This window comes from Oncorhynchus nerka, linkage group LG9b, assembly GCF_034236695.1.
Source record: "Oncorhynchus nerka isolate Pitt River linkage group LG9b, Oner_Uvic_2.0, whole genome shotgun sequence".
NCBI lineage: Eukaryota > Metazoa > Chordata > Actinopteri > Salmoniformes > Salmonidae > Oncorhynchus > Oncorhynchus nerka.
In genome coordinates, this window is record NC_088424.1 from 984670 (window position 1) to 1002066 (window position 17397).

General features: G+C 41.9%; 1 protein-coding gene across 2 annotated transcripts in view; it reads right to left on the reverse strand.

The window, feature by feature from the left end:
• LOC115114241 (calsyntenin-2-like) overlaps positions 1 to 7966 on the reverse strand; it is a 284603-nt gene extending 276637 nt beyond the window's left edge. Inside the window, exon 1 of one of the 2 annotated variants that reach the window (XM_029642323.2) lies at positions 7726 to 7963. In XM_029642323.2, the coding sequence (XP_029498183.2) occupies positions 7726 to 7798 (73 nt within the window). In that variant the 5' untranslated portion in view covers positions 7799 to 7963. Of the gene's footprint in view, positions 1 to 7725 lie in introns of both variants that reach the window. The other variant, XM_029642324.2, reaches the window with a different exon arrangement.
• Positions 7967 to 17397: the final 9431 nt, after the last annotated feature.

Genomic DNA, 17397 nt, shown 5'->3' on the forward strand with positions numbered 1-17397 from the left:
ACATGTGTGATAATGTATGTGTGTGTGTGTGTGTGTGTGTGTGTGTGTGTGTGTGTGTGTGTTTGTGGCGTCTGTACCTGTGTGTGTGTGTGAGTTATGGGTGTGTGTGTTTGTGGCGTCTGTACCTGTGTGCTGGTGGAGTTATGGGTGTGTGTGCGTAGGAGGACAGGAAGAGCTATCGGCTCGTTGTAAAAGGCTTAAATGGAATTAATGAAACGGTATCAAGCACATCAAACATATGGAAACCACATGTTTGACTCCATTTGAATTCTTCCATTCCAGGCATTACAATGAGGCTGTCCTCCTATAGCTTTTCCACCAGCCTCCTCTGGTGTGTATGTGTATATGTGTGCATGTGTGTGTGTGCGTGTGTGTGGATAGAGACCTGTGAGTGTGCATATAGCCAGTACAGGTAGAATCAATAGAGATAGTCCAGATAGCAATTGATTAGCTATTCAACAGTCTAATTGTTTGAAAATCGAAGCCTGTTGTTCCAAGACATGATGCTTCGGTACCACTTGTTGGAAGGTAGCACAGAGAACAGTCCATGGCTTGGGTGGCTGAAGTCTTTTGCAATTTTCTGTGTTTTCCTTAGACACCAACTGCTATATAGATCCTGGTTGGCAGGGCGAGGGCGTCCGCACCACCCTCTGTAGAACCTTACGGTCGAGGGCGGTGCAGTTGCTGTACCAGGTGGTGATGCAGCCCATCAAGATGCTCTCAAATGGTGTAGCTGTAGAACTTCTTGAGGATCTGAGGGCCCATGTCAAATCTCTTCAGCCTCCTGAGGAAGAAGCGGCGGCGCTGTTGTGCTCTCTTCACAACTGTGCGGGTGTGTGTGGACTGGCCCTACTCTACTACTGACACTACTCTACTACTGACACTACTCTACCACCGGCCCTACACTACTACTGGCCCTACACTACTACTGGCCCTACACTACTACTGGCCCTGCACTACTACTGGCCCTACTCTACTACTGGCCCTACTCTACTACTGGCCCTATTCATACCTATTCATACTAACATGCTACTCTCTCCCTTTCCCCATCTCAAACAAACACAGACACACACACATTGTGCATGCACATTCACTCTCATAACAAATGACTCTCTCCAACAAAATAAACAGGGGGATGGACAATGCTGGAAATAAGTCAGCCCAGTTCCTGGTGCTCGGAATGTGTCACATCATGGAAGACAGGCCGCAGGACACAAGGCAGCTGCAGCCACTAGGACTACAGTATCCCCCATTGAAAAACAACAGCCCTGTCCCCACTGAAAACAGACAGTACTGTAGGAAGATTGGAGGCCATTGGGGATAAGGGTAGAGGGGTGGTGGTGCCATACACATCCACACACAGATGTTTGGTCTCGGTCGAGAAATCGCAGGTACTGTTGTTGTTGTTGTGAGGAATTCTGCACGCACGCACACACACACACACACACAGGTGTTGAGACAAGGAAGGGACTGGAGTAGTAATGAGTACTCAGGGGGATACTATCTGCTAGCTGTACTGCCTATCTGTCATCAGCTCAGATAAGCTCAGTCCTGCATGTAGACACACCCGAACACACACACACACACACACACACTCTGCCTAGACTAACACATGACTCAAACACACACAAAACATGTCAAATGAACAGTCTCATGAGTACTAGCAAGTTTCCCACCAGGCATACCGTCATTTAAATGTGGATAATTTGGGTAATTTGGTGAGATTACAACCTATCACCCACTCGAAAAGACAGCCAAAAGTTAGTTGAATTTCCAATATGTTACCACTATGCTTCGAACCATCTAAAAGCACAACCAAATTCCAATGGAAAAACTATGTCTGATTGGTGTTTCCCCTATATGAAATCATGGCCGCCACTGCAACATAATAATAAATATAATAATAACAACAAAACAATAAAATAACAAAACAACATTCTGATATAAAGTATGTAGAAAAGATAATGGAGCAATACATTTGAGAACTAACAATCACCTCAATAAAAAGGTAGACAGGGAGAATTAAAAAAAAAAAATTAAAGTTAAATGTCATTGCATAGGGCCCCCATTAATTTCGTTATCTTTGAGTCATTCAGATAACATAAAAACAAGACATGGCAAAATGTGTAAAATTGCAGAAAATTTGCTTTGAAGCAGCCATTTTCTCTCTGCCCCATGGCAAAATGTGTAGAAATGCAGGAAACTTAGTTTAAAAACTGCAAAATGTGCTCTCTGCCCCATGGCAAAATGTGTAGAATTGCAGGAAATTACAGCGGCTGACAAAAAATCATAGTGGAAACACTGTCAGATTTTTGGTTTAGCTGTCACCCAAATGTCTATCACTGCGCTTTCAACCATTTAAAAGCGCAGCGAAGTTCAAATGAGAACGCAATGTCAGATATTGTGTGTATTTATACAACAGTCCTTGGTCTAATAGAAGAACCAAATGACCTGGATTGCAATTGAAATTACATGGTGCAAGTGACAAATGCCATTCGAGATTCTACGCAGATTATTACAGCAATTGTGAAGTTCTCCAAAAAACAATAGTTTTTAAGTGGAGCACTCGCAATAATCACTTTCACGATAGCACATTGATAATAGTCAGTAACAAATATCATAGCTCTGCTTGGTTAAAACCCTGGATGGCAGACCTAAGGATAGCTGTAGAAAGATCAATTCTCCAGTAGCAGGTGCTGCCCAGCTTGTTTTTTTCCCCCCTGAGAGTGGATATAACGTTGAAGACCTGACATTGTTTCAAAGGTAAAAATTCAACCTATTTTATACAAGGTTGGTCAATGTTGAAATGTGGTTACCGTGACGACACAATCCCGTGCTTGAAATTTCACCCTCAAAACAAAACACGATGTTGATAACTCTTTTCAAATCCAATGTATTGTCCACGTCGATTCCACGTTACAATAAGTCAACAAATGACTTTGGAACAACGTTGACTCAACCCGTTTCTGCCCAGTGGGTTGTCACTGTACACGTTCATTGATTGGTATGTTGGTTCTCTGGCTAACTATAAGTTATCTCCAACCCCTCTCCCCCAATGTGGAGAGACCATTTTCCACCCCATCATCCAATCGGAGTCCTTTATTTTACATAAATGTAAACCACCTCATACACAGACTGCCTAGCAGTTACCTGTCCCACATATACAGGTCCGAACGTGTATGTGTAACAAACTACAAAACATGCCTGACCGCAAACTCCCACTGACGTAACCATTTCACACAGGACTCTTAGTCACGCATGTACACTTCAAGTTAGCATTGAACCCACAGGTACGGTAGGGAGACCTGCAGTAGCATTGCAATCTATACCGAACAGAAATAGAAAACGCAACACGCAGCAATTTCAACATTTTCTGGGGTGATTGACAGTTCATAAGGACATCGGGTCAATTAAAATAAATAAATGAGGCCCTCATCTATGGACGTCACATGATTGGGCAGGGGCGCAGCCATGGCTGGGCCTGGGAGGGCATAGGCCCACCCACCAGGGAGCCAGCCCCAGCCAGTCAGAATGAGTTTTTCCCCTCAAAAGGGCTGTAATTACAGACAGAAATACTCCTCGGTTTCATCAGTTGTCCGGGTGGCTGGACTAAGACCATCGGGCAGGTGAATAAGCCGGATGTGGGGTTCCTCGGCTGGCGTGGTTACACGTGGTCTGCGGTTCGGAGGCCGGTTGGACGTACTGCCAAATTCTCTAAAACGGCTTATGGTGAAGACATGAATATTCTCTGCCCACAGATCTGGTGGACATTCCTGTAGTCAGCATGCCAATTGCACGCTCCGTCAAAACTTAAGACATCTGTGGCATTGTGTTGTGTGACAAAACTACACATTTTAGAGTGGCCTTTTATTGTCCCCAGTACAAGTGTAATGATCATGCTGTTTGATCAGCTTCTTGATATGCCACATCTGTCAGGTGGATGGATTATCTTGGCAAAGGAGAAATGCTCACTAACAGGGATGTAAACAGATTTGTGCACAAACTAGAGAGAAATAAGAGTTTGGTGAGTATGGAACATTTCTGGGATCTTTTCTTTCAGCTCATGAAACATGGGACCAACACTTGACATGTTGCATTCATATTTTAGTTTAAAATGGACTCACACATTTCACGACAGCTTGCTCAGAAATCCAATTAAAAGGTCTGCTAACGATGTACTCTAAATGAAGAGAGGCTAATGAGTCACAAAGCTGTGATCAGGCTCATGGCAGATGGATTGGTTTATTAAAAGGCATTAGTTAGCACCGAGCCTGTCAAGACTACGCAGGTGTAACAGAGGTATTTGGGAGTACCACACTTGTGTGTGTTGGTCTTTCTCTCATGCTCACACACACATATATGTGCATACTCTCTCACACACACACTCTCACGGCCCCTTTAGTTAGACTGCAGGTGTTCAATTCGGACTACTTTATCAAGCCCCTGGAGTGTCGATCTTCCTCCACTCCATAACATCCACAAATAAAGATGTATTATTAGGACACAGGTCAAGGACCATAGAAAAATCATTTGGGTCAGGACTAAAGAGGAGATCTAACAGAGGGGTAACACGTATGAGGAAGCCAAGCTCCACAAACTGACAGCAACATCTGTTAAGAGACCACCACACCTTGTGGCCAATGTGCAGACTGAGACCGAGGGAAGGCCGGAGAGAGAGAGAGATGGACAGAGAGGGCGAAACAAAATGATACAGACTGACGGTGAGAAAGAGAAGGGGAGAAAGGAAAAGAAACAGAGAGGGAGAGGGAGAGAGAGCAAAAAAAGAAAGAGGAGACGAGGGAGAATAAAAAAAAGGGGGCAAAGAGAGAGAGGAGAACTGCTTTGTGGTCCGGCAGATTTCATTCTTATTAAAGCTGACGGCTCCATTCAGATGAGAAACATCTAAAATATTGAAATTGTCTGTCAGAGAAGCAGCCACATTTGTCCCGATACATTTAAACCAAATCAAATGTGTCGCTGCAGGGTAGAGAGAGAGAAAAGGAGAGAGGGAGATAATGCCTTTGACTGTGAGACGCATCATGAAAATTAATACCTCCTGTCATGGGGACACACTTTCATTTTTCCACCCTGCTGCGGTCCCTACCTCCCCGACCTGTGAACAAAGCCTCAGGTGAGCCAGGTGTGTGTGTGTGTGTGTGTGCTTTTTCTCTCTCTCTCTCTCTCTCTCGTGTTTCCCAGTGGCCATAGTTGTCAATAGTCGATGAGGATTTCACTTTCTGTCAGCACTACTGTTACACAATGAAGCCGCCTGTTATTGGAAGGTTTAAAAAAAAAAAACACTAAAACACATACACTCCCAAACACACATGCCATTGACCTCTCAACCCCTGCCCTACACCCCCCATCCACACATACACTCACAAATGCACTCACACACACGCACACACTCAAAACACACTCGCTCTCGTTCTCTATCCCACTCTTTCTCTCAGTCTCAATTACAGCACTCCAGCTGTCCGTAGGGGAGTGGAACGGCTAGCTGGGATATGTAAGTCCTCCAGAGCCCCCACTGTAATTGGGTGGACTTGTCTGCTGACAACTTGCCATTGGTGAAGGATGGAGAGATTGGGAAAGTGGTGTGTGTGTGTGTGTGTGTGTGTGTGTGTGTGTGTGTGTGTGAAATAGAGGGAGAGGCGGACTGTGCCTCTGATCAAAGTGTGAGTGTTTGTGCGAGAGTGAATGTGTATGTGTCAGAGCTCAATGCTGCATGAAAAGTTTTTCCAGCACAGATTGAACAGTGCTGACCAAAGGGACCCACTGGGGCCATTTGACCAGCTGGACGGAGCACACATACGCACACCAGACCAGTTTACTGACTACTCCTCTCCACCCCACGCCTCATCACGCTCAATCTAATGAGGCATGCTGGGTAATTAACGCCTAAATTAAGTGGCTCATTTGCATAGCTGTCCGGCTTAACAAAGGCCTGACGTCCCCTTTACAAAACCAGTACACCATGAAACGAAGATGTTACTCAAAGACAGGGGCTGGGGGCCAGGAGGAGGGGGGTAGAGAAAGGGTAAAGGAGAGTTAGGGATCAGTTAAGGGTGGGAAGAGATGAAGAGGGGGGAGAAAATGGGACAGAGAGCGAGACGGAGAGAAACAGAGGAGAAAAGAAAACATCTTACATTCACATCGGACCAGTAATCCTTTGAAATGCAAAAACATCTCAACAGAAGACACTTGAGAGAGAGAGAGATAAAGAGAGCGAGAGAGAGAGAGAAAGATAGAGAGAGTTGAAAGAGCACATTTGTCCTTTCTCCATCTCGTGGCATTTTTTCATCACATCTCTCTGCCTGCCCAAAGACGTCAGCTGAGCGAAGGAGAGAGAAAGGCAGAAGAGGAGAGAAAGAGAGAGAGAGCGAGAAGGCAGACGGAACAGTTCCCAGGCACTGCCGTGTTCTTAAGTCACCGTGTGAAAAGCCTGAGTTATGCTCCCTCGTTCCACTTCAACAATTTATGTACCACTCAGATAATGCGGCTTCTCCGGAAAAGGCACCCATAAATCTGACCCTGTCTTTCAGCGCTCTTGTCTCTCTCTCACACTCTCTCTCTCCCCCCTGTTGTGGTGTATGTCTGTTTTTTTTTTTGGGAAATGCAACAAAAGATAAGGCTTTGTCAGATAATGCTGAATGATCTTTGTCTTCGGGTTGTCACACAACCCAAATGTGATCACACTCTCGGAGATATCTCACCTTCACTCACAAGCGCGTGCACACACACACACACACACACACACACACACACACACAGTTCAGGAGTCTTTCTTTCCTTGCACCTACATTTTGATAATGTCACATTCAATGCAAGTGGGAGTGAATACCATCACTGTAACATAATACCAATCATCCACCTTCTCACACTGTTGTGGCGGAGTCAAGGCACACGTGAGGATAAGGCCTCTGCCAAAAAGGTCTGGACCTTTTTGACACGGGCGGTATTTTGCTTATCTAAAAACTGCACGGTTGCAGGTTCAAGCATCTCTTTAAGTAGTTACCCAGGAAATCACTGAATTACAAATAGAGGATGAATCATTGTTTATTACAGTTTTTGCCTCCTTTCTCAGCGGACCAATTGCAAGAGGAATATGCAATCTGAATCAAGAGAAGAAAAATAACCATGTTTACTTACAGATACATTTTCCAGCCCAACCCCATTGTCTCACCCTTGAGACTCAATTAAGACTTGCTGTGCACCGCGGATGCCCTTTTTAAACATGACTCTGCAGTAATTTGTTTACTTTGAAGGCGAGAATAGGACGAAGCATTATTACAGATAGCATATCTACCATACCCCTTTCATGTCTAATACTATAGCCTAGTCTACAAACGCCAGAGAGCTGGACAGTGGTGTGTGAACGGTCAATGAGGTCCCTATTCTATCCATGGCATCGCTGCGTTATTTGAAGCACGCACCAGCCAATTATTGACTATAAATTGATAGTTTCGATTATATGCTGTTTGCCAAGCTTCTGAGGTCAATAGAGTGCAACTTCCAAGGGGCTCGACAAGATTCATGTTTTGCAGTCTGCGGGAACGCTTTTGTTGAATGATTCATTTCATACATGACTCTTATTTTCTAAAAATACATTGCACAGCGTGAGTTCAAACAGGAAAGAAACATCTGAAAATCGTTGTGAAGTCTACGCTCGCGTCCGCCAATGCCTCAGCATTTAGAATCACAATCTGTAAGCAACTCCCTTACCTTTTCCAGCGAGAATGCAGGACAGCCCGAAAACCACCCAAACCAGGGCAAATGGCACTCCAAGCATCTTCATGACGGGAGAACCAAGACAAGACGACCTGTCTCTCTCTCCTTCACTTGATATCCCTTACTTTCTTGCGATATCTGTTCGACAACACCTTCTCAATGCGAGGTTAGCGGGGAACTGACGCTGACTTCTAGAGAGACAGAGAGGAGTGGCAGTCCTACTAGGTGGAGCGGTGCTTTGACGTGCTGGCTGATGTTTTGATATTGGGAGGGACCCGCACAGATTTCAGTGCGCCCCGGGACTAGAATTCCACGTCATGCAGGGAAAAATCTAACATGTAACAGCTTTTAGGCTATCATAATTTCCTCTACTTACGATGTGTTCGATTTGATTAACCTATCCATTGAACTGTGCCTATGTAATCATCACCACCGCCAGCATTTACTCACAAATATATTATTAATGGAATCGATTGCATTCTGGTGCAGCCTATAGAGAGTATATGAGTCTTTGAGTTCATGTGGAGATTGGGCAAGGTGAAGTGACGAAACGGCTTGGAGTAACCCTGGATTGTAAACTGTCATGGTCAAAACATGTTGATACAACACGATGTGGGGAAGTCTGTCCATAATAAAGCGCTGCTCTGCCTTTTTAACAACTATCAACAAGGCAGGACCTACATGCTCCTTTGTCGCACCTGGACTACTGCTCAGTCGTGTGGGCAGGTGCCACAAAGAGGGACCTCGGGAAAATGACAATTGGCCTAGAACAGGGCAGCACAGCTGGTCCTTAAATGTACACATAGTGTGTTGTGAAAAGTGTTATGAAATGTAATGTCGTAATACTTTAAAAAGAGCTGCCTTTATGTTACTGGACCCCAGGAAGAGTAGCTGCTGCTTATGGGGATCCTTGTTAAATACAAATACAGACGTTGCTTACTATATAGTTAGTAGCCTATTATAAACCAAAATGACCACAACGCGTTAATGAAATCCATATTGTTCTCTCAATCATCTGAATATGACTGTTGTTGTTATGAAACCACGTAATTTGACCAGCTTCTCACAGCACGAGAATAATCCTGCAGCAACAGGAAATGTTCATTATTGACTGTTTTTGTAAATGTTGATACATTTTTTTTGCTATGGCAAATCAATTCTGAAATGTTAAAGTGGAAGTTCAACTTTAGAAGTATTTTTTAAACCTCTAAATACAGTACAAGTTTGCATTTCCTGCAGTGCAGGAAAGCACAACAACTTGGTGCTCATATTGTGATTCTAAATCTGGATGTTCTCTAAGATGTCTTCGATGTTCGCTGGAAAGGCACAGCTTTGTGGAGGCCATTGTTCAATTCCAGCAAGAGACTGACAAAGGCTTAAAGCCTATTGTATGGAACATCTGCTCCCCCCCCTCACAGATTTAACTCCTCCAAGTAACCAGTGGCAATATGTCTGGTTTCCTCTCCCGTTATTATTTTCACAACACTCCCTGCCTCTGTTGCGTGTGGTGAGGATTATTGTGTGTGTTAAGCCCCTGTGGTGTTGCCTCATGCTGTCAGGGGCCAGGGGCAGAAGGGAGAAAGTCCCTAGTGGGTCACTCAAAAAGCACAAGAAAGAGTATTTAGACACCCACCATCTCAGATTGTTCTGAAATCGTTTCTGCAGTTAGTAACAGATACATTCCTGAAACATTATTGTGTTGAAATATAATTTGATCTCAGAAATGAAGCTAATTGATTTAATCCAAAATGGCCATTTTAATTCATAGGAATCATATAAAATTCAATAACTATAGTACATAATATCATATTTGGAACAAACGTTTTTCTAACAATGAGTTAGACATGAGGAATCCAAAGGAATGTTCAAAAGCCAACCACGGATCCCCCCACAGTATGGAGCTGCAGCCCTGAGTATTGTTTCTTTATCCTATGTAATGTATTCTCAATGAATTAGGTGATGTTTTTAATCGCCCTGTTCAGAGAAATTATTCATTGAATTTGTTCAGTTTATGTCCCATCCTACATCCTGATATTACCAGGTTCTGGCCACTAGATGGTGGTATTCAACCACTAGATGGTGCTGCTCCTGCTATTAGGTGTTTTATTGTTTAGATTCCCCCTCCCCCTCCTAAATGGTAAAGGTCAAGTTCACCCAAATTGCAAACATAATTATTTTCCTTACCCTGTAAGCAGTATATTGACATGGTATGACAGCAGCCTATGCTTTGGTTAAGTTGGCCACTGTTTTACATGCGTTGCACAAATCCAATGCAAGTCAATTGTACCTATATAAGCATTTTCACACTTCAAATCATCCTAAAGTGTCTAAAAATGGATTGTGTAACTCAATTATCTTACTTGATGATTGAATGTGAATTGTGAAAATGCTAATATAAGTACCATTGACATTAATTGGATTTGTGCCACAAAGGCTAAAAAGTTAGCATTTGAAACAGTGGGCAGGCAAACAAAACCAAAGCATGGGTTGCTGTCATACCTTGCCCATAGACTGCATACAAGGTAAAGAAACCAATATATCATATTGTGGGATGGGGGGGTAAAAACATCACCAAATTCCCTGAGAATACATTAGAAGAAGCAATACTCAGAGCCAAAGTGCCTTACTATACTGAACAAAAATATAAAATGTAAAGAGTTGGCACCATGTTTCATGAGCTGAAATAAAAGATCCCAGAATTTTTCCAAATGCACAAAAAACATATTTCTCACAAATTTGTTTTACATCCTTGGTAGTAAACATTTTTCCTTTGCCAAGATAATCCATCCACCTGACAGGTGTGGTGGCATATCAAGAAGCTGATTAAACAGCATGATCATTACACAGGTGCACATTGTGCTGGGGACAATAAAAGGCCACTCTGTGTGGCTTTTGACCACTTCTTTGGATTCCTCATGTACCGCCTGCCGTGCGGTAGCGGAGAAAACAGCCCATGACTTGGGTGACTGGAGTCTCTGACAATTTTATGGGCTTTCCTCTGACCAGATCATATAGTATTTCCACAAAATGTTTCAGGAATGCTAATCTTCTGTTTTTAACTACAGAAATGATTTCAGAATATCTGAGATAGTGGGTATCATGGCTTGCTGAACTGACATGAAACAACCCTAGTGTCGGAGACACAGAAGAAAAGAACTGGGCTTCATTTCCCAGGGCCCATACTCTTCCCATACTCTTAGGGAAAAAAAGGTGTTTCTTCAGCTGTCCCCATAGGAGAACACTTCAAACAACTATTTTGGTTCCAGGTAGAACCTTTTTGGTTCTGTGTGTAACCCTTTTGGGGTCCTTGTAGGATTTCTACATGGAACCCAAATGGGTTCTACCTAGAACCAAAAAGGGTTATCCTATGGGGACAGCCGAAGAACCCTTTTGGAACCCCTTTTTCTAAGAGTGTACATGTGCCCAAAGTGCCTTCAGGAAGTATTCACACCACTTGACGTTTTCTAAATTATGTTGTGTTACAAAGTGGGATTAAAATGGATTTAATTGTCAGTTTTTGTCAACGATCTACACAAAATACTCTGTCTAACATTTGTAAAAAAAAAAAAATTAAAAAAAAAAACGTTTCAATCAACTTTAACAACAATTACAGCTGTGAGTCTTTCGGGGTAAGTCTATAAGAGCTTTGCACACCTGGATTGTACAATATTTGCACATTATTATTTTTAAAAGTCTTTAAGCTCTGTCAAGTTGGTTGTTGATCATTACTAGACAGCCATTTTCAAGTCTTGCCATAGATTTTCAAGCCGATTTAAATCAAAACGGTAACTAGGCCACTCGGGATCATTCAATGTCATCTTGGTAAGCAACACCGGTGTATATTTGGCCTTGTGTTTTAGGTTATTGTCCTTGAGAAAGCAGACTGAACCAGGTTTTCCTCTAGGATTTTGCCTGTGCTTAGCTCTATTCCATTTTTTATTATTAAAAAAACTCCCTAGTTCTTGCCAATGACAAGCATACCCATGTCATGATGCAGCCACCACCGTGCTTGAAAATATGAAGAGTGGTACTCAGTGATGTGTTGGATTTGCCTGAAAACATAATGCTTTGTACTCAGGAGATAAAGTTAATTTATTTGCCACATGTTTTGCAGTTTTACTGTAGTGTCGTAAGGCAAACCGGATTCATGTCTTGGAATATTTTTTATTCTGTACAGGTTTCCTTCTTTTACCCATCTACCAACAGCTGCCATTCTTCGTGAGGCATTGGAAAACTTCCCTGGTCTTTCAGATTAGATCTATGTTTGACATTCACTGCTCGACTGAGGGATCTTACAGATAATTGTACGTGTAGGGTACAGAGATGAGGTAGTCATTCAAAAGTCATGTTAAACACTATTATATGCAACTTATTATGTGACTTGTTAAGTACATTTTTACTCCTGAACTTATTTAGGCTTGCCATAACAAAGCGGTTGAATACTTATTGACTCAAGACATTTCAGCTTTTCATTTTTTATTCATTTGTAAACATTTCGAAAAGCACAATTCCCATTTGACAATGTGGGGTATTGTGTGTAGGCCAGTGACACAAATCTAAATTGGCTGTAACACAACAAAATGTGTAAAAAGTCTGAAGGCACTATTTCAATCATATTGAAATAAATGTCATATTCAAACAATTGACTTCTATTTCGCGACTAGGCTACTGTCTGTAATTTTCCCCTCAATGTGTTGCATGATGTGTGACAACATGTGCACAATTATGCGCCCAATCTGTGATTTAGTGCATTATTATTGATTAAGCGTAATAAGCCAACTCGCCCTCAATAGCCTATTTGCAGCCAAGGTGGTAATATCTTTCTAAGAGCTGATCCGTCATCGATATTTTGGAGTAATTATAATGTTAAGGTCAAATTTGAATGGAGGAAGCTGATCCAAGAGCAGTGCTGCTTTTCTTTCGATTCTAATGATCCTATCAGTATCGACACATGGTCTTACGACTTAGCGAACATGATCTCTATGTCCTTGTTTGGGAAACACAAAAAGTTGACTCGTAAATGCATCTGTTACAATCATTGTAATGCTTAAGTTACATCGCAACTGGGAAACGAGGCCCTGGTTGCAAACCAGAACCCAAAACTAGTGGTCAACCTCTTTACTCTTTCAGTAGACACTTATCCCTCATATCTAGAGCACTATTCACTGTGTGAGTGTGTTCTTCAAACCAATGGATCTTATTGGACAATAAATAAATAAATAACAGGGATTTAGAATGAATATGAACAGCGAATACTAAAATATGAAAATAACACATGTCATGTCTCAAAATCGATGTCCATCTTCTCTCTATATTGTTTTATGTCCTGCAGATTTGAGAAGAAAGATGACAAGTTCAACGGGAAAGTGAGACGGTCAGGCAGCCAGTAGACTTAATTCTTGCACAGTACCCAGCCTAGCTGACACGAGGCAATTTTCCTGATTGGTTTACCACTTTTTTTCTCTGGCTCCCATTGATTTAGTCACCCTTCTGGCCATCCTACAAGGGTAAAAACGCCAATTACTTTTGAACGGATTATGATAGAGACATGAGGAATGGGACATTGGTTTCCTTAGAGCATTAGCTAGACAATTGGATTATTATTTTACACATTGGTCAACATGTGTGTTTTTGATTGGACACCTTTCATGCTGTGTAGCAGAGTTAAATGACATCATTCATTTCACGTACAAAACAAATGACTCAAATTGGTTTGGCTATTTAGATCAGGACTATGATAACCTGTATCATTAAGGTATATTATTAAGGTATATTATTATACTACCTTGATATTCAAACAACAAAAAAGGTTGTGGCAAGTCATTGTGCAAGTCCTAAAGATAGCGTTTTTTTAAAGGCCAGGAGTATTAAGTGCTTGAGCAAGTGTGCATCTGCCTCTTTCAGAAGGGAAATTTAAGAGGCTCGCCTCAAACTGATTTACACTTGATTTAATTCCCTCTTTTTACTTTTATTTGACCTGTTTTGAGCTACCTTCTGTTTTATTCCTCCGGGAAAATAACAGATACAAACCTTGAACTGATGCAAATGCCCAATCTGAAGCGCCATTGACAGCTGCATGTTGGATTCAAATCCCAATGCTGTACCTTTGACCCATTACTATTTGTAGAAATGTATACCTCTTTAAAATGATTATGTACTGTATAACCTGAACATTTAGTACATAATACTAGCTGTTTAGTACATAATACATATAATAAATTTAGTACATAATAATAGCTGTTTTTGCCTGCATTTTCAATTTGATTTTTTCACGACAATCAAATGCAAAGGCCTTGTATTTTATCCCCAATTTCCCATAGTCCCATGTGGTTGCCTCATTGCGTATGTTTAGGCAGTTCTAGTTTGCGGTAAACATATTCCATCGAATTATTGCTAATCTCCTTTCCTGTGTTTTTTTCCCTTCTGTTTCTTCCTCTATCGATTGGATATTCAGCACCATGGACAGCGTCGGAGTTTCTTGCAATTTATATTGTCCACACGGGGTCAGACTTGAGTCATTTAAAAACATAACAAAATTGACACGTTCTTGTGTGCATCTTGAGCTGGTTGTGGCAAGCTGTACAAGTCCAATCATTCACCAAAAACTCAATGGCGAATACAGTGGGTTAAGCAGCATAAGGGTAAAACATATTTGGTGTGAGAATCTGTCTCTGCATCTAGTTAGTTCAGTGACCTTCCAGCTTGTAGTTCAGCAAAAATAATTGCAAACCAATTGTAAAGGTAAGTACAAGGACGTCGTTATAACAGCTCACATTGTATTTAAATGATATAGCTAGTGTGTGTGTGTGTGTGTGTAGGGTAATAAGAAACCTTCCCTTTTTTCTGCAGGTTGTGTGTGTGTGTGTGTGTAGGGTAATTAGAAACCTTCCCTTCTTTCTGCAGGTTGTGTGGAAGTGTGTGTGTGGTAGAGACTTGTGCTAATTGTACAGTGCCTTCAGAAAGTATTCAGAACCCTTGACTTTTTACACACACACAAAAAGCAAAAACTGAAATATCACATTTACATAAGTATTCAGACCCTTTACTTTGTTGAAGAACCTTTGGCAGCGATTACAGCCTTGAGTCTTCCTGGGTATGGCACACCTGTATTTGAAGAATTTCTCCCATTCATCTCTGCAGCTCCTCTCAAGCTGGATTGGGAGCGTTTCTGCACAGCTATTTTCAGGTCCCTCCAGAGATGTTCGATTGGGTTCAAGTCTGGGCTCTGGCTTGGCCACTCAAGGACATTCAGAGACTTGTCACGAAGCCACTCCTGCGTTGTCTTGGCTGTGTGCTTAGGGTTATTGTCCTGTTGGGAGGTGAATCTTCGCCCCAGTCTGATGTTCTGAGTGCTCTGGAGCAGATTTTCATGAAGGATCGCTTTGTACATTGCTCTCTTCATCTCTCCCTCAATCTTGACTAGTCTTCCAGTCCCAGCCACAGAAAAACATCCCCACAGCATGATGCTGCCACCAACATGTTTCACTGTCGGGATGGTGACAGGGTTCCTCCAGATGTGACCCTTAGCATTCAGGCCAAAGAGTTCAATCTTGGTTTCATCAGACCAGAGAATCTTGTTTCTCATTGTCTGAGAGTCTTGTAGGTGCCTTTTGGCAAACTCCAAGCAGGCTGTCATGTGCCTTTTACTGAGGAATGGCTTCTGTCTGGCCACAAACAAAAAGGTCTGATTGGTGGAGTGCTGGAGAGATGGTGGTTCTTCTGGAAGGTTCTCCCATCTCCAAAGAGGAACTCTGTCAGAGTGACCATCAGGTTCTTGTTTACCTCCCCCTGACCAAGGTCCTTCTCCCCCGATTACTCAGTTTGGCTGGACAGTCAGCTCTAGGAAGAGTCTTGGTGGTTCCAAACTTATTCCATGTAAGAATGATGGGAGGCCACTGTGTTCTTGGGGACCTTCAACACTGCAGACATTTTTTGGTACCCTTCCCCCGATCTGTGCCTCGACACAATCCTGTCTCGGAACTCTACAGACAATTCCTTCGACCCCATGGCTTGGTTTTTGCTCTAACATGCACTGTCAACTGTGGGACCTTATATAGACAGGTGTGTGCCTTCCCAAATCATGTCCAATCAGTTGAATTTACTACAGGTGGACACCAATCAAGTTGTAGAAATATCTCAAGGATGATCAATGGAAACAGGATGCACATGAGCTCAATTTCGAGTCTTATAGCAAAGGGTCTGAATACTTATGTAAATAAGGTATTTCTGTTTTTAATTGTTAATACATTTGCAAAAACTTGATTTTGCATTGTCATTCTGGGGTATTGTGTGTAGATTTTTGAGGGGAAAAGATAGTTTAATACATTTCAGAATAAGGCTGTAATGTAACAAAATGTGGAAAAGGGGAAGGGGTCTGAATACTTTCCTAATGCACTGTACTAACATGTGTCGTCCTTTGATGTGTGTAAATATGTCAGTTTCATGTGAAGAACTTGTGTTCTTTTTGTATAAAAAAAGAAAATAACGTATGTTCTGTATTTTTGCCACTAGTTGTCTCTATCGTGCCATAATTACTACAGAACCTTTATGCAACGTTGCTCCAAACTGGGGAAGGCAAAAAAGTGTAAGTGTGTGTACACTACATGACTTTCAAAATCCTAACATTGCTGAGCCTCTCACTGTTTTTTTTGTCTTGCCAATTTAGTGGTGAGCACACAAAACGATGTGGCACAGACTGGGTGTCACACACTACAAGATTCTTCACTTGATCGTGAGGATTTGTCGATACCACGCTGTGTCGCGAAAACAATGATGTGATTAGATTATCTTCAACGAGCTGTGGCTCAAAGCAGCCTCATAAACGTTTTCATTCAGACATTCACGCTTGCCATACAGAGTTGAAATGTATAGCCAACATTTTGGTTTGAATAACAAGAGTATACATATTCTGGCCACCGGATTATTTACATTGACATCCTCCATTTGTTTTTATTTACACTGCTGCTACTCGCTGTTTATTATTTATGCATTGTCACTTCACCCCTACCTACATGTACAAATGACCTCGACTAACCTGTACCCCCGCACATTGACTCGGTAACGGTGAAATCTGCCTTGAATGACACAAATAAAAAATGCTTTCTGCTACTAAAATCAGAGAAATGTAGGCTAAACTGACAACGGAGTGAAGAGCAGAAATCTCATCTAGCAAGCAAGTCGCAGCAATGAAGAATTGAGTACATGCGCGTTCACGTGAAGGGGGGGTCCTGTCAGGGGGAGATTTTCGGCACAACACCCGTACACCCTGTATGTAGCTTCGTTATTATTGTATTGTGTTACTTTATAATTATTTGCTAAATATTTTTATACTCTTTCTTTAACTGCACTGTTGGTTAAGGGCTCGTAAGTAAGCATTCATGTTGTATTCATGTGTCAAATAAAGTTTGATTTGATGCGAAAAACGTAATCATTTCACTGGCTTCTGCTCTGGCGAGCTCTCATTAGCTATTGAAACTTGTTTAATTAACATCTGAGATTTCACATTACAATAGTACTGCCGATTGGAAAAGGTAATGATATTTTTGATAGTAGCTTGCTATCATTGTCATTTCTCGTTGATAGTTAAAACTAGCAATGCATTTTAATGAATGTGTCATGATAGGTTTTTCCTAAAATAGCAGACAGCATAAGAGAGAGGTTTCCAAA